Source organism: Apostichopus japonicus, chromosome 4 (genome assembly GCF_037975245.1).
Source record: "Apostichopus japonicus isolate 1M-3 chromosome 4, ASM3797524v1, whole genome shotgun sequence".
NCBI lineage: Eukaryota > Metazoa > Echinodermata > Holothuroidea > Aspidochirotida > Stichopodidae > Apostichopus > Apostichopus japonicus.
The window spans coordinates 8,526,471-8,543,442 of record NC_092564.1 but is presented as its reverse complement, the minus strand read 5'-3'; the positions used below and the strand labels follow the sequence as shown (position 1 = coordinate 8,543,442).

At 36.3% G+C, this 16,972-nt stretch overlaps 1 protein-coding gene across 1 annotated transcript in view; it reads left to right on the top strand.

Moving 5' to 3' along the window:
• The window catches only part of LOC139966351 (uncharacterized), a 48,481-nt gene that overhangs the window by 16,118 nt on the left and 15,391 nt on the right, over positions 1-16,972 (top strand). Inside the window, exons 5-8 of the mRNA XM_071969263.1 lie at positions 9,346-9,444; positions 10,362-10,499; positions 12,919-13,041; positions 15,982-16,080. Coding sequence (XP_071825364.1) covers positions 9,346-9,444; positions 10,362-10,499; positions 12,919-13,041; positions 15,982-16,080 — 459 coding nt within the window. The remainder of the gene's footprint in view (positions 1-9,345; positions 9,445-10,361; positions 10,500-12,918; positions 13,042-15,981; positions 16,081-16,972) is intronic.

Below are 16,972 nucleotides of genomic sequence, written 5' to 3'. Positions count from 1 at the left end.
TTCAGTTTGAAATTTGAAAAGGAATATAATGCAAAGAATGTCTGGGCATTACCGTCTTATCTGCAGTTTGTATTCAAACTGTAGAAGAAGACTACATAAAAGGAGATCATCTATGCAAGATACTGAGTTGGTGACATAATGTACAGTAGACTAACATCATGGTTCTCAACTTCATAACACAATCACAGAAATCCTGTCAAGGATGAAAAAAGTGTAATAAATTATTTTCCAGACCTAGAAAAGAGGTTTATTTTACTGACATTAAATGTCTTTCCATTTTATTTGTGTGTAAGAAATATTAAAGATGAATAATATTCCTTATGGGCGAATCAGCAGTTTGAAATTTGTAGGCAATCTATAATAATAATAATTTATTCTTATATACTGTAGCGCTTAACATCAAAGAATGATCTCAAAGCACTTCACTAAATCGCATAAAATATTACAACTTAAAATTATTATAGCTTAAAAATAATACAGCCTAAACATATTGCAACCTAAAAATTACAAAATAAATATCCTAACAATAAATATTAAAGCAATAAAATTCAGAAACTATGCAATTGATGGTGTTCCTGAGGGGACCATTCTTGGCCATATTCTCATCTCATTATACGTATTGTGTAACAGAAGTGTTAGACACTACCATCGATCCCAGAAAATACACACACAGCTTGCTACCGTCGGTAATTAGACACTAGTGTACAGTCAGTACATACAGCTGAGGTCAATACCTATAGCACAATGTACAAACGATACAGCGATGGACATCGCAGGTCCAGCTAAAGATAACAAGGTATCATGTTTCATTACTGTCTGCATTTTGTAGCCACAAGAGAAAAAAACTTCACTTGCAAGCAACTGAAAGTTAACTTTTTCAAGATGGCGGCACGCTGTTTGGGGCGAGTCTTCAATGCCTTTAAGTTTGCAACTCTTTGTCACACTGTTGCAGGAAGACTGGTGAATGTGACTTCCCATACACTGCTCATCACTTGTGCAGCAGCTCACATCCAGTTCATCTCAGATTACTGGACGCACTTGAACTATTCAAGTGTAAAGCACACTGTGTAACCAATGGTTGGACTCTGCATATAAAACTGCTTATTATTATCATTATTATGTACTGCCAACTTTTTGCAATGTGTGGGGTGTAATAAGAAAGGTTAGACCCCCCCCCCATTTAAGTCCTTTTTACTTGGAATTTTGCAGCAATGTTGGTATCTACAGATGTTAGGCATTTGATTGAATACATCGAAGGTTGCAGGGTCAAAGGCACCATGAACTTGACAACAGTGAGCCTGAGTTGTTCCACGTACTAGATTAGCTGAAACAGATATATTCAACCATTCATTATTGCAGAATACTAGACATACATACAGAATTATTGTAGATAACTTTTTATTTTTGTATGTTTCATGTAAATTCGTGCACAGACATCAAACACAAAGAGGACAAACACACAATGTTGGCATACACTCTTTGACAATGTAAGGATTGTTTTCTCTGTGTATGTCATTGAAGTACGCGGTACACTACACCAAAATACAGTTACACTTTTATGAGTCAAACTTGTTTAACCCCTTGTCAATATCTGGTCCCAACCTATCTGGATAATCCAGTTTTTGTATGTATTTTAGTTCCATAAAGACCAAATTTACAGTTTATTATTAAATCCTTGTTGGTTCGATCAAATATGCAACAAGATCTAATGCATAGGGGTAAGGAATCCAGTAGGCCAATCTTTCCAGTTTTTTTGTGTAATGATATTGTGGCAATCAGATGTCTGTAGCAACATGTCCATTAGTAACACAAGCAAATCCAACTGTGTGTTTAGTCATCTTCAAACCACAAAGGCATAATTTCCTTCCCTTTTTGTCTGTGTTTAGTACTGTTTACTTTGCTGTCTTTTCTTTCTTACATATATGTATCATATATTTAGTTGTGTGTGTTGCCATACATACAAACCACCAGCTTTGTTGTATGATATTTGTCAAACCAACCAAATAATTCTATATAATTTCATCTTTCACAAAATAATAAGCCTGCCAAAAGCAGTACAAGTTTTCATTACAGAGGTTATTGTACTGTACATATAGTATAGTGATATAAACGTTGTTACTGTAGACACACACGGTTAAGGTATTACGAACACAGGTATGGAATATCAATTAGCGCATTATCTGTTTATGTCGTTTTGTGGGATAATCTATATATCCATGGTGACATAAACTCAGCATGACATGGAGGGTCTTCACTGAGGTTTAACCTTCCATCAAGCAATGCTTATTGTTTTGCTTGAGAAGTTATAAACAAAGATGTAAATTATTCAAATTGTATTTGTTTTGTACCAACCATAGCATTGCATTTTACACTGTTGACTGTCAAGACATGCCATTAGTGCTGTGTATCAGATCAGCCATATATTGACAACTTGTGACAAGCCCAAATTTGGTCTCAGGAAGTGAGTGGTCAGAAATGAATACATGTATTGTATTGTGTGTGTATAGTATGTATGCGTGGGTGTGTGTGTGCGGATGTACTGTACTGTAGTGGGCTGTCACATGAAACTTGAACTGTTCTAAGCTGTTGGTCACCAGACATACAAATTCCACAGCTCAACTACCTTATAAACTGCATTTTTATTAGAAATTTTTTTGCGACCTGTGCCAAGAGTTCTTACTTCTGGGAAACTGATAAAACAATGCCTGGTATTAAAAAAAGAATTCATTCTTGCTATGAAAAACTAATCATTTTAGTTAAGTTTGGCATCAAAATCTTGACTGTCAACAATAAATCCTTCAATTGCACTTTCCATTTCAATTTAACTGCAGAGAAGATATATATTGTAACACTTTCCTCTGTGAGTAGCGCCCGCCAGCCGATTCAGGGTTCTTGGCCTAAGATGTAGTATTGTAATTGGCCAGAGATTGAGATGAACACAAAATAAATCCAGAGAGGTGATGGTATTTTAACAGTGATATATTGAAAAGAAAACTTCTAACAGTAAGGTTAAGTGTGTTGTACTGGATGTGTTGTACAAACTTGAGGCTATGTGGCCCTGAAGCCTACCATCAAGAATGTTTTGTCCAACAGCAACCAGAGTAGACTGCCCTGTCATATATACCAGGTGTACAGAGGTCAGGTGTAATGCCCGGTTCCTTCCAGGTAATGCATTTAATATAAATCCCTTAACAATACGTGGAAATACCACATGTATACAAATGATGAACTTTACCCTATAACTTAGCTTAAGACATAATACACAAATACTACAGTGCATTCCTACCATCCCCAAACAATTGTACTCTTTTACAGAGATGAATGTGATCACATGAGTGTCCCTAGAAAATATCACATGTGTTACATCACAATCCCAGGATAAGCCTGATACCACATGGCGATCCATAGGAGCAGCCCCAAAAGCCATAATCTGCCAACAATTACCACTGGTTTACTTAATGCCAGGAGAGATAACCCCTATATAATTCCAAGGGGATTTAAACAACCACAATGGTTACACACAATGGTTCCACACAGAACACCAATTGCTCCACAATTTTACAATAACAGCGTTACACTATATATGTGTATGTAGACAGTCACCCATATTGTACATACACAAGGTTATCAAACTTTCCCTTTTATGTCTCCTCTCAACCTTCTTTGGGTTTTAAAGGGTCTCCAGAGACCCACCAATATTTAAATAGATCAAAGGCTCCCTCCTTAAGGATGAAGGAAAGTCAGGTGCAAAAACAAGGCTGTCTGATTATCCCAAGACAGTTCTTGGTGTTCAGTTGGTAAAGACACGATTAACCTTTAAGGGTGAACAAACTTTCTCTTCTAGTATACTGTATGTCATCCAGGCGTGTACTTGCCATGCTCTGCTTCAATGTACAGTATATATGGTTCACTGATTCTGTTATTCTGGAGAATAACTATACCTTCCCTGAAAAGTGACATAAGGTATAGTCCCTTTTAATGGATAAAAAGGATTGACTTCATGTAGCCTTCATGGTACATACTGTAATGTGGTAAGAGGTATTGAGCTTTATGTGCATAATATGGCCATGCGATTTTTATCTCAATACATTACATGTATAGAGATATTGTAACAGTAAGTGGGACTTTCTCTTCTCTTAAAAATTTTTCAGCGTCTTCAAACAAAGTTCTTTTTCTCTGGAATTTCCAGAGCAAGAATATATCATATAGACCAACAAAAGTTACTATTTTTTATTCCAGAATTGTATCTCATTCTGTGACTTTTTCACCGATTTATGTCCAAATCGGGCCAATTTGGACTGAAAACACACTTTGTCACAGCTGTTTTGCACACGCTCCAAAACTTATGTTTTATGAAAGAGAATAGAATAGAACTGTCTTTCAACAGTGGTATCGTCTAAGATAGGGTCCTATGTATTATATATTTTATTAAAATTTTAAACTTCCATTTGTTGTTTACAGGTAGGTATTAATAAGAATTTTACTACATGTATATGACATTTAATGGCTTTTATTTGCTTTATTTGATGTTTAAATGATTTTTCTTTCTTAAAACAACACTGAGCTACCGCCCCTACTTTTAGTAAAAAGGTCCGTTTTTGATGATTAAGCCCCGCCCCCAAGTCTGTTTTGTAGCAGATTGGCTATGACTCATAACAGCTACATGTTAGATATACGAAAATGGCTACCCTCGCGAACAATTTTCTGTTCTGTAGTTAGGTACGCGAGGTGTTAGTGTATTGCATGCTAATTACATTCTGTACTGCTGAATTCTACGTAACATCCATTTAAGGATAGTACTGGTGTAGTGTTCAACCGATTAACCTAATCGGAATCGGTACGAATATTGCATAATCGGTACATAATCGGTATCGGTAAAAATTACGTGGAATACCAGTTATGTCATACCGATTATTCAAAAACATATGGAAGGTGAAAATATCATTATTCAAAAACATATGGAAGTTGAAAATATCAACTGATGTATTAGGTTTGTTCTTTTACTACGAAATATTAAAAAAAGGCACCCCCAATACGTCTTTCACAGTGTATACTTTCATCAAATTAGGCTGCCAGGGTCGCCGATTTTGCTTCCTTCGTGGTTATTGGCTGCATATTTCTTGGCACAGTAAGCATAGCAGCAATAGCAATTTCGCGAATTCAGGAATGTGCTGGACAGGGTAGGAAATAAGCGGGGGCAACGGGCGATTCGCCCTCGCAAGTGCTAAAAAGCCCTCCTAAAGCACAATTACGAGTGCGAAAAAGAAAAATGAAATATAAAAAAATCGCCCTCTTTATATCAGGTGTCTGTGTAAAATTAATTGTGACATGCGTTTGCTTTAGCTAGGAATTGCAGTTGCATCGCGAATCGCGCAGTTTTCTCACCCCGCATCAAAATTTGAAGCAGTGCGAGAGGGTCGCGCACAATCACCGGGAACTTCCCGTGGTAAATTACGGCCTGCAGTACCAGCGAAAATAACCTAAAATCCTCACAAATCTCCGACCACATAGTAGCCTTACTTCACACTAAATCAACTGCATGGAAATCTAAACTTGACATCTGTTTATTCGCTCTAGTTGTGTCGCAAATAAAAACTAAAAATATCCACGGAAACTGCAATCTTCGACCACATGTTAGCCTAACAACCACACTAAGTCAATGGGAAATGTAGCCTAACCATCGGATTGCAAAAAAAAAAAAAAAAAAAAATTGCGTAGCTTAGTTTACAACTTTCAATTTGCTGGAAATCGGCATTTGTTTGGAAGGTAATGTAAGTGATATGTCTTATAGAGGGAATGTTATATTTTATATTGGAGTAGTTTCTAGTTGTTATTATTTCTTTACATCAATCTGGTATTACATTTTAGAGTAATTTTAAACAAGTTACGATGGTACAATTTGTTTTTCAGTTTGATTGGCCTAAGCTTACACATTCTAATTGAACCTGAATGGAGTTATATAGGTAACGAATAGGTACTGTATGTTTAACTTCAAGTTCGTAACATTTCTATTTGTTCATAAACGGTATAATACTGAAAATAAGTACAAAATATTGTCGGAATGAAGGCAATATGTCATTAAAATTTACACTTTGGTAAAGATTGCAGATGGATGGTTTGTCTGAGATACTTTTTGAGATAGATATTTTGAGTAACTATTCGTAGCCCATTTCAAGCCATTAACAGGTGACATTTACGTCGAGGTGGTTAGGCCATTCGCTTAGCACAGTGCTGACTAGGTAGGATGTCATATCTCCGTATTTTGGAAATTTAAAAAAAAAAAGTTGTTTCCGAGAAACTTCAGAGGTAATTTGGTACATACAAAATGGTACCTTAGAGCCTTGTATAACAACGAAGCAAAAGGAAACTGGGGAAAATCACAACAATAATTGTTTCTGTCAAACTTTATTGCCGATTTCGTATAAACGGGATATTTTCTCATTTTCAAATAATCGGAATCGGTACGATTATGAAAAAATAATCAGTAATCGGTATTTTCTGTTATGCATAATCGGTTGAACACTATAATGGTGTTCAGGTAGCTTTTCAGAGCAAGGGCCATGATAAGTTTGTTTGATTGCCCTTCATGTATTTTGTATAATTACGTATACACATTCTTGTATTTCTGAAGGCTATTTACTGTAGGCCTAGTGCAATTTAAAAAATATATATATATATATATATATATATATATATATATATATATATATATATATATATATATATATATATATATATATATATATATATATATATATATATAGGCCACTAGGCCTATTAGGCTTTCAGTGATAGCCACATTAGCATTGTACTGGTGTTCAGACAGCTTTTCCTAGGAAGGACCAGGGTAAGTTTGTTTGATGGGTACGTATAAAAGAGGAGCCGGCTATAGCATCACAACTTTGATAAGACAATAAAAATTGTATAAGGTTATGTTTTATTTATAAGGATATAGGCCTAAGATGTATAAGGTTATAAGAAGTATGTTTAGCTTTCTTTTGAACCTGTAATGTTTGACATCAAATGTACAAAGAATTAAAATAAAATAACAAAATGGAGAGGAACTGAGGTGGCTATTAGGGGAAGAGGAGGCCACCCATCACTTGCATATAAAAACTTGTAATCTTCTTTTACATTATTTTTTCCAAGTCATAAATCCATGAAATCTTCATGTCCGAAAAATTGAGATGGAAAAACGTGGGTTGTTTTGATATCTAGAAGTGGACACAGTTTTGATGGTAGTCACCACTACAGTCTACATTAACATACAGTAGGTCAATAGGCCTAGCTCTCAAGGCAGGCATCAAGAATATGGTCGAGTTGTTCGCCTCTTCTAATTTGGCTGTTGTCATTGACATCAAACTATATGACCAAAAAGTCCAACAGAGACTGACCAAGATGAAGGATACCACATGAAAAACAAGTTCTTAAATATTCTATGACATTACTAAACCTTGCAACGTCGTTCTTTCCACTAACAGGCAATAAGCGCTAAAGGCAAGACTAGCAGGATAAAGTGTAACCTGCAGAGACTATTCGTGGCAAAGTAGCAAAAATGCAAGTTATATATTTGTTGTACCATGATTGATATTGATAATTGTAGAGACAGAGCAAAGATTTGAAATTAGGAATCAAAATTAAAACTTCCAGTATTGAGATACTGCATCATTGATGCTCTTGTTTACTCTATTGTGCTGTTAGATTCCTTTTCCCAGAGATGACTTTGCCCCTTTCCCAAGGAACAAAGTCATCTCTGACACATTGATGTGTGTGTGATGCCTTGGCTTGTGAACGACAAGTACAGTACCTTATTGAGTGCAAGAACCCTGTCGAAATTGGTCGAGGTCAACAATCATTTGGGGTCAACAGAGAAGTGAAAACCTTGTAAACATTATAACTCACAAAGTGAAGCTTACATGTTACATGGTATTTACATTGCCTCTGGTGGGGGGTATGAAAACCTGTTGAAATTGGTGGAAGGCAACATAGGTCAAAGCATGAAAGCCTTTGTAAGCACTATATCTAGCACACTTTCATGTTAGCTGCAATGGTGCATTGCACCACTGTATACTTGTCATATATTGGACATATTCACATACAGTAGGGAGAGATTTTGCACAGATTGCAAATTTTACACATTTCATATCAAAGGAAGTATGTTGTCAGGATCATTAATTAATGACTGCCTGCCGCATGGAAGCATTAATTTTGGTTTCACAGAGTGTCATAGATACCAGAGAGCATAACACAAATTTAAGTTGAGGGGAAGTGGGGGGGGGAAGGGGGAGTAAAGGAGTCAAACCAATGTCAAGTTGTGTCAAAATCACTTGCTGAGGCAGCACCATACCTGTGTGAAATCATTGATATGAAAACAATTGTATTCCACAAGCTCATCTCCTCCAAGCCCCCCCCCCCCCCTCCTTGCTAACATACATTGTCTTATATGTTGTCTGTCAGACTTTTAATGAAATTAGAAGACCCAAAGTTGTACAGTGGTACTGTTACCACAACTTACCAGTTGTTGATACTAACTTGATACTTCAATTAAAATTTACAATATCCAAGGTTACACAAAAGTGTGGTCTTTCTGAATTGATTTCAGATGTCATAATAGGAACTACTTCTCCAATGAATGTTATAAGGACCTTGGGTTATTTGTAATTGTTAAAAAAGGTTTGACTATAAGGACTTGCCACAGACTTTTCTTCTAAGTTACAGTAGGTTAGTCTATACTGCAAGATGTCACACTACACGGCTCCATTTGCTAATTCATGTGGACAGTGAATTTCACTTTCTTGTAAGACGAATCTGTTACCTTGGCAGTATATTAAAGCCCTGCGATCAATGAATTGTGTTTGGCTACAGTAGCTTATATTCAAAAGAATCCTGAAAAACAGGACAAGCAAACAGAATTTGAAAACCTGTCAAACTAAAGTGTGAAATTGTAAAGGATTAGCCGCTTCTTAACTTTCATTCCATAGTACAGTAGTCTTATAGTCTTTGTGCAATTGCTGTGAAGGCCTGTCTACCTCAATAATGCATCCCTATTGGCTGAAAGTCAATATCATCCAGGTACTGCCATTACCGCAATCAGACTAATAGAATTGTTTCATCAGTACCACATCCTCTCCCCCCCCCCGCCTTCCCTCTGATTCCCTTTCTTTTAATCCCCTCCCACCACCACTTCAATTTCTGTATTTCTGGGGGGCGGGGGTGGATGGTGTACCTGTGGTTGATGTACCTGGAGTTGTTTCACTGACTTTTAATACTTCTATAGTTCATCTATGCCAATCATTACACTTTTGTTCTCATTATTAATATATTTTTCTGTTTTCTTATGTTTAGTTTAATTTGCAGGTTCAAAGAGCTGAAGGTACCAAACCTCGTAAGGTAGAAGTCACCGTTTCTCACTTGGCTCTTGGAATTCAAGAGAAACAGAGCAAGGTATGAAAAGAGAGACATGTGCATAGTAGGCTTAAAACAATTCCCCAAAATATATTGCATATTTTAAATTGCTTTGCATTACAGTAAAACTAGACACAGAGCTGGAAATGAACATTCACCTGTAGCCATCCAACCAGTACTGTAGATGTATTTTCATCAGGGACAGCCCTCTATCAGTTTAAAGGTACATTCACCTGTAGTCATCCAACCAGTGGATGTATTTTCATCAGGGACAGCCCTCCATCTGTTTAGAAGAACATTTTCTATAAAATATGAGTTGTTTGTCACCTATGGGGGTATAACAATTGACTGGTCATTGCTGTACCAGATCAGTAACATCATTAGAGAATAGTACTATTTTGGATATATGTTAATAAAGAAGGCAAGATAAATTTAAACCCTTGCTATTATATATTGACTCGATCTCAGCAACCTACAATATTTTCTTGAGGTGCAACTGTACTCTGTTGTTTCAGTTATCCAATACTACTGCAGAAATTTGGTTTAAGTGTGTCTAACTGACTTAAACTTGAATCCATTAAATGCACCCAATATTTGTTGAAGCAATACTGAGGGTACATGGGTTCCTACATGAATGATATTTGTGAGATTCTGTACCGTAAGTTAATTGCAGTATTTTATATATCAGTGATCCTGTTTTCCTGTTTCCATTATGTTATTGTTTTAATAATTCAAAGGTTGCTCATTCTTGACAAACCAAGATATATTTGTTTATCAAACTCTCCTTAAATGAACCAACATGTTTTGTTCACTGTTTTCAAAGGTTCTTATCCAGATGAGAGAGAGACTTTGACCCTTAAGACTTTAAGATTTTTCATAACTTCAGTTTAGGCAAATGCAAAGCTACTCTGAGCCCTTTTAAATAAAATTCATTGTTTTTTCTTCTTTCGTTGCAGATAAGCTTGCACTCATTTCCGTTACAACATATTTCCTACTGTGCAGATGACAAATCGGACAAGAAGATTTGCGCCTTTATTGCCAGAAATGATCTATCTCAAACGCACGAATGTTTCGTCTTGGAAAGTGAAAAATCGGTATGGCCATGGTCCAGTACTATTGTCGAACAGGGTTCTTGCCATCTCGTATTTTTAAGCCTGTTTAATACTTCCTGAAAACGTATATGCACTTTCATGTAAACACTGACTTTTTTTACTCTAAATGGCATTGATGTCTAAAGTAAAGCATAAATTTGACTTTGACATCCTTTCATGGCCAATTAATTAAACATATGTCCAAATGGTCGTAGTGCCGTTAAAGTCCTGGCTTGTGCCACAATTACTGTAAATTGCACCGTTGACCTGTGAGTACTAATTTCATAAACAATTCTATTAAAGATGTCTTAAATTGCCTTGATCTTTCTAATCCTTAGTCTATCAATAGTTTGAGTTATCTCTACAATATCAAAACATTAAAGAAAAGACCATGGTGATAACTGCAAACATGTTATAGGCATATATCAGAATGTCATCACTGTAATATTTAAAAAAATTATTTTCAACTTGTTCAGTCATGGTTTTTTCCAAAATATATTAACTACTTCAGAGTATCGATTCTTCTGAAATTGTTGTTTTGTGCTCGATCTGCATTTGCAATCGTACCTGTAATCCAATTTCAAGTGACAGTTTTCACTATTTCCATGGTAACCAGCTTCAGAATTATTGTTGCTACATAAAGTCCAAAGGTTGAGTATATTATCCATGACAAACAACTAGGGTACCAGATGAAACTGGAGTGATACAAATTCAAATTAAAAAATTCATGACAATATTATTTAGGGCAAGCAAATGGTTAAATATTATGATGCAAAATATCAGATATGATATATACTACATCACATATTGGGATGAGAGAGGACCAAAATTCACAAATTTCTGTTGCAATATGAAAAATTCATGGTTTAACCAATTGACTGATATTTTAAACAGTCAGTGATTTCACAACTGTGAGAATTCCTTAAATTATGCATTAAAGATAAACCAACCAACCATCTGGGAGATACAATGGCTATCAATTAACAATATTAAGTCATAACAGGGGACTTTTGCAATTTTATTATCGTGCAACAAGGAAGTGCAATTTCTCAGTTTCTCTTTCCTTTCCTAATACTTCGTTAAAGGTATAAGCAGTATTGCTACTGAAAAAAATCAATATTGGTAGTCAGTAATTTTCCTTCATTAAATATGTACAAATACAGGGAATATCAACAAAGTAATGAGTAAAGAAAGTCACTCACTATGCAAACATAAGGGGCACAACCATATATACTTCTGGGGGTGGGGATACTCACCCATCCCCCACCGTCACTTGTAGACAGAAATATTACAAACATTTCCAGTTTACAGTACATAAATATTATAAACATTAGTACAACCTAAAATGTCCATATTCTCCAACATTGTTTCAAAAGCTACAAATTGTAGCACCGTTTTGCATTATAGCATCTCAAAGGGGGACGGGACTTCTCTTAGATTAGACCCTCACTTGGGTGACTTAACATCTTACCCCCTCCCCCTTCTTCCTCCAGTACAAAGAAGATGTGGTTCTTTCCCTGTCAAGCACTTGTAGCCCTTTGGTGTTGTATTTAGACCCGCTCATGTCTTCAGTTTAGTTCATGGAATATATTCAAAATGTGGTAATGTTTTTTTTTTTCAATCAGAATGAACTCTTTTTTTTGGGGGGGGGGGGGGAGAGCTTTGTCAACAATCCAGTCTCCATCATATTAGTTGATGGTGGTTAAGGTTGCTTTTCTCCTTTCATAGTTGTCCTTTGTGATATTGTGATATATAGCTTTGTAATTATTATGTAAGATGCTGTTTTCTTTCCAAAAAGAATATTCTTGTGATAGGCAATGTGGCACTTAGAGCTATTAAAGATAAAAAATATTCTACATTGGTAGGCAAAACCCCATTTCAATGCCATGTACTTATTATAGAAATAGTTTTCTTCAAAGCCATTTTTTAGTGCTAGATAACTTCAGTATGAGAACCCTTGTGTTTCTGTGGAAGTCAAAAATCATTAAGAGTCATTAGAGGTAACAAATCTTGGTACCTCCATATAATAATAAAGCTTGGATTCGTGCATAGTGTGTGGATCTGCTGTACTGAGTACCAGAATTCAATTGTTTGCTCTGGAACTGAACAGTCAGTTAAGGTCTACAGAAGTCTACAACTGAACACTTTGCATACATGATAACTCCCAAAAAAGTAAGCGTGGATGAACTCGATATGTACTCCCTACATGAGTTTAAGAAAGTTACTGATTACTTTCACTAAACAGTGGTCAAAAATAAGAAGTCATGTGATATCTTTGGTGTATTACATTTAATTTTCCTATATGAAAGTGTGTCTTTCTTAATTTTTGATAGGTTTGCCGGAATGGTTTTGTCGGGTGTGATAACAATTAACCCAAGTCTATATATGTCTGATGGAAACAATGTATCTTGTCTCTTTATAGCAAGCAGAGGATATCACGTTGACAGTTGGCCAAGCATTCGATCTAGCTTACCAAAAGTACAAGGAAACTATCAACAGTGACCCAACATCAGCTATGAAAAAATTGAAACAGTTTCAACAAAAGGTGAGCTTTTCATGTTGTATTATTGCTGCAACAGTGACAAACTGAGCAACAGAATTATTCTTTTAAAGGCATTGAAGACTCGCCCCAAACCGTGTGCCGCGCTCTGAAGAAGTTAACTTTCCGTTGCTTGCAAATGACGTTTTCTTCTTGTCGCTACAAAATGCAGACAGTAATGAAACGTGATACCTTATCTTTTATCTAAACGTGAGATGTCCACGCTGCTATGTACTCTGTGTTGTGGGTATTGACCGTAGCTGTATGTATCGACTGTACACTAGTGTCTAATTACCGACGGTAGCAAGCTGTGTGTGTATTTTCTGGGATTGATGGTGGTGTCTAACACTTCTGTTACACCTCATTCGAAACTAGGTCAGATTACCGGCATGAGACTTTTCTTTGTGCGCAAGTCTTCACACCCTTTAAAGTCTCATGTCACATGGGCCTCTAGCTCTGCAACGTGGTGACGGAGCCAAGTATAAATACTCACAGTTAATTGGATAATCGCTATACAAGTGGTTATGCCCTATGTGGTTATTCCTTATGAGTGAGTGTTTATGCCAATCCAGAAACTGGGGGTCCAAAAAGCAGTATTACATTGGTTTTCCCATTTTTAAATTATTCATATTTGATAATTTCTTGTTCAGTTTTGATGGATGAAGTAACAGCATTAATTTCCTGATATGTACAGTACTGTACCTTGGTTTGTTTTGGGGGGTTTTCTTAGAGAAACACAGCAAAAATTGCAGCTTTAACATCAAAATATTCCAAGACAATTGTTGGACATTGGGAAGTATCAAGAGTGCTATATTTAGGGGATAAATACGAGGGGAACCGGTCTTAAATTTGATTTGAGACCGATGATGACGTCATCGAGGAGGCTGAGCGGACCGAGGCAATAGCCCTGCCCTTCTCGATGACGTCATCAGAGGTCTCAAATCAAATTTAAGACCGGGTACCCTCCTTTTTAATCCCCATTCATAAATGACCCTCACAATTGTTAGAAAACGGCATTTTTTCGCATATTTTTGCTGATCTGTATTCAATTCTCCTTATGCCTCCCTTGATCTTTTTCCTGAATGACGTAATAGTCACCTCATGTAAAACAACATTTTCTTCCCACGAACATTAAGAGTGAAAAAATACGAATAAAGCAGTGTCGTTTGGTCTTAAATTTTGGTAGTTTAATCAATTCAAACACTAAAAAATGGAGGGAAATGACAATTAAATAAGAACAGATGAACAATTTCGAAAGATAACATTTTAAACTTTTTTTTGACCTACCAGGTCAAATTGCGCAATAAACAGATGCTGAGTTATGTGTGTTTTGGAAAGTCCGTAAACGCTACAACAGTTAGGCTAGCTCAACGTTGTCTGTTGCTAACATTCTTTTGAGTAGAACTCGTCTATCCCTGGTCGGTAGATGAACCGTTCAAATGAACGTTTACTGGGCCTGAGAATGAGCAGTTTTTGAAGAGGTTCCGAGCTCCATTGTTCGACAGGTTTGGACTTGTAGTAACCGCAGTGTTATTGCGAGTCTGAAAGATCGCTAGGCCTAGTCAGTCATGTCGTTACTGCTTGTAGTACTAGTACTGTAGTAGTGCTAACGTTATTGTTAGGCTTAGCGACAAGGTTTCTTCTGTTATACTTATAGTGTCAACATTGGACGCTTTACACTTTGTTGAAGCACCTCGATAAGGTTGCTGACATTGACTCTAGCTCAAAATTAAGCTCAAAATTAATCCCTTAGTCATTCATGTTACTCGAAGTATCTAACTGGATGATTTAAGAAGTACGTACAGTGTGTATTGAGACTGGGTGTGTGTGAATACAAATATACAGTACTACTGCTGTAACTAATTGCAAGTAGGCTATATACACTGTACAGTATTCTTTTGCAATTTGGAACATTTCTTTGCCCATAAACATATATGCATATACTCATGGCAACATTACACCATGTCTTTATTTCTTTTAATTATGACTTCATGATTGCCACGGCAACAAACCAGTGTTTGTCTAACATTTCGATCCTGAAGCAATTCTCCTCTCTATACACTCAACCAGTCTCGAATCGCATTCGAGACTGGTCCAGTATACAGAAAGTTGGTTTAGGCATTTATGAATATTCATTGATGCATTAATGTGGAGGTAATGCTGCACTGATATTGTTACTATTAGCTTTTGCCAATAGCGGATAGTTCAAATCTCACTTGTCAGCCTATACCGATAACATAAAAACCAAACAAATAAATTATATCTGTGTAAAGTCCCTCTTTGTTTCAATAATTTCATCACTGTTCTTTCAAGTTTGTTTTTATACTAACTGTATAATTTACAGTTCACATTTCAGTGCGTTTACTATACAACTTAACACTGAAAGCATCGTAACCTGTAGCACGGTTACATGGAAAATAGAAAACGTGTATAAATGATGCACCAGTGGTTAGACTAGTGTGTTGTTATACAAGGATATGAAACAATTTGTACAACTGCACCAGATTAGGGGTAAAGATGATACAGATGCTGCATGCATGTAAATTTACAGGCCTACAAGAGGTATGTATATTCAAAGCATGTATAAGCTCAAATTATTTAACATGCTGCTGAACCATGAAAGTTAGAGATAGGTGGTACTAACATGAATCTATAGAATATAGTCAGTCATCTAAAGGGGGGTATTAATTCAACCAATGCTTTATCTAATTTATCAGCATTTGAATGTCATTTCAAAACAACTTGGGTGACACTTTGAATGCAACATTTTGTGGACAAGTGTATGGTAATAATTTGACATACTTCGTCATCCAAAGCACCCTATTTGAAGTGATATTTCCAGATGGCAGATAGTCTCACAGACCAGCTGGGATAATTTAAATCTGAATTTGAAAAGAAAAAGGTCAAAAAACAGTGTATTTTGTTATCACTGACTTTTCATTAAAGATAACCACTCTAGAGGCAGAAAACAAGAACCTAAGGGCAAGAGTAACAGAGTTAGAAGAGAAGCTCGGAATCGAATCAACCTTGGATAACGAGGAGGAGGTGAGTTATTCGCTCCTTCTTTTGAAGTCTTGCAGAAGTCATAAGTGTTGTGTCATAGTGCAGTTATGTTGGAGTGGATGATAGCTGGGGATTGGGATTCGGTTCAGTGTGGGGGGGGGGGAAGGGGGTTGAAGGTGGGAAGTGCATCATTGAAATCTCAATGTTTAGTCTTCAACATTACAATAGATGTTTCATAGGCTGTCAAAGCTCCAGTCCTGTTTTCTGAATTTTGTAGATGTTATCAGAACCCACAACAGTCTGTGTCATGCTTCAGTCATGTTCTAGTGAAATTGTGGGAGGGGGAGTGGGTTTGGGGAGTAGGGGTTGGGGATGGGATGTGCACCAGTGGAAACCCAATTTTTAGTCATAAAAAATCACTCTGTAGATGTTTAATAGTCTGTGAAAGTTCCAATCCTGTTTGAAGAATTTTAAAGATGTTAGCCAAAAGATTCTCATGCACATTTACAATGAAAACTGAAAGTGGGGATACTGTTGCTGGCAATAATGTAAAGCTTTATTCTGATAAGGACTTTTCTGTATATGGCTGAAGGCATTTCTTGCACATGATTGGTAATCATAGGTACTATCAGTTTCATAGTTATATACATAAAATAGGGACAACTTGGTGCAGAAAGACAGTTAATCAAAGAGTTTATTTAACTATAACAATTAATATAAACTAAAAGTAATTTAAACAAGGTGGAAAGTTATTTTTTTTTTTAGTTTAGTTTCATTCATTGGTATGTCTTGTAGTAGTTTCCTTGCTGGTTCTATTGAATGCAATTCTAAACAATCTAATGTTTGCTTAAGATCTTAAGTTTAAGGTCTGGATATACACTCAGATGGACCTTTGCTACAACCTATACAGTGCATATCAAGCCTGGGTGCATAG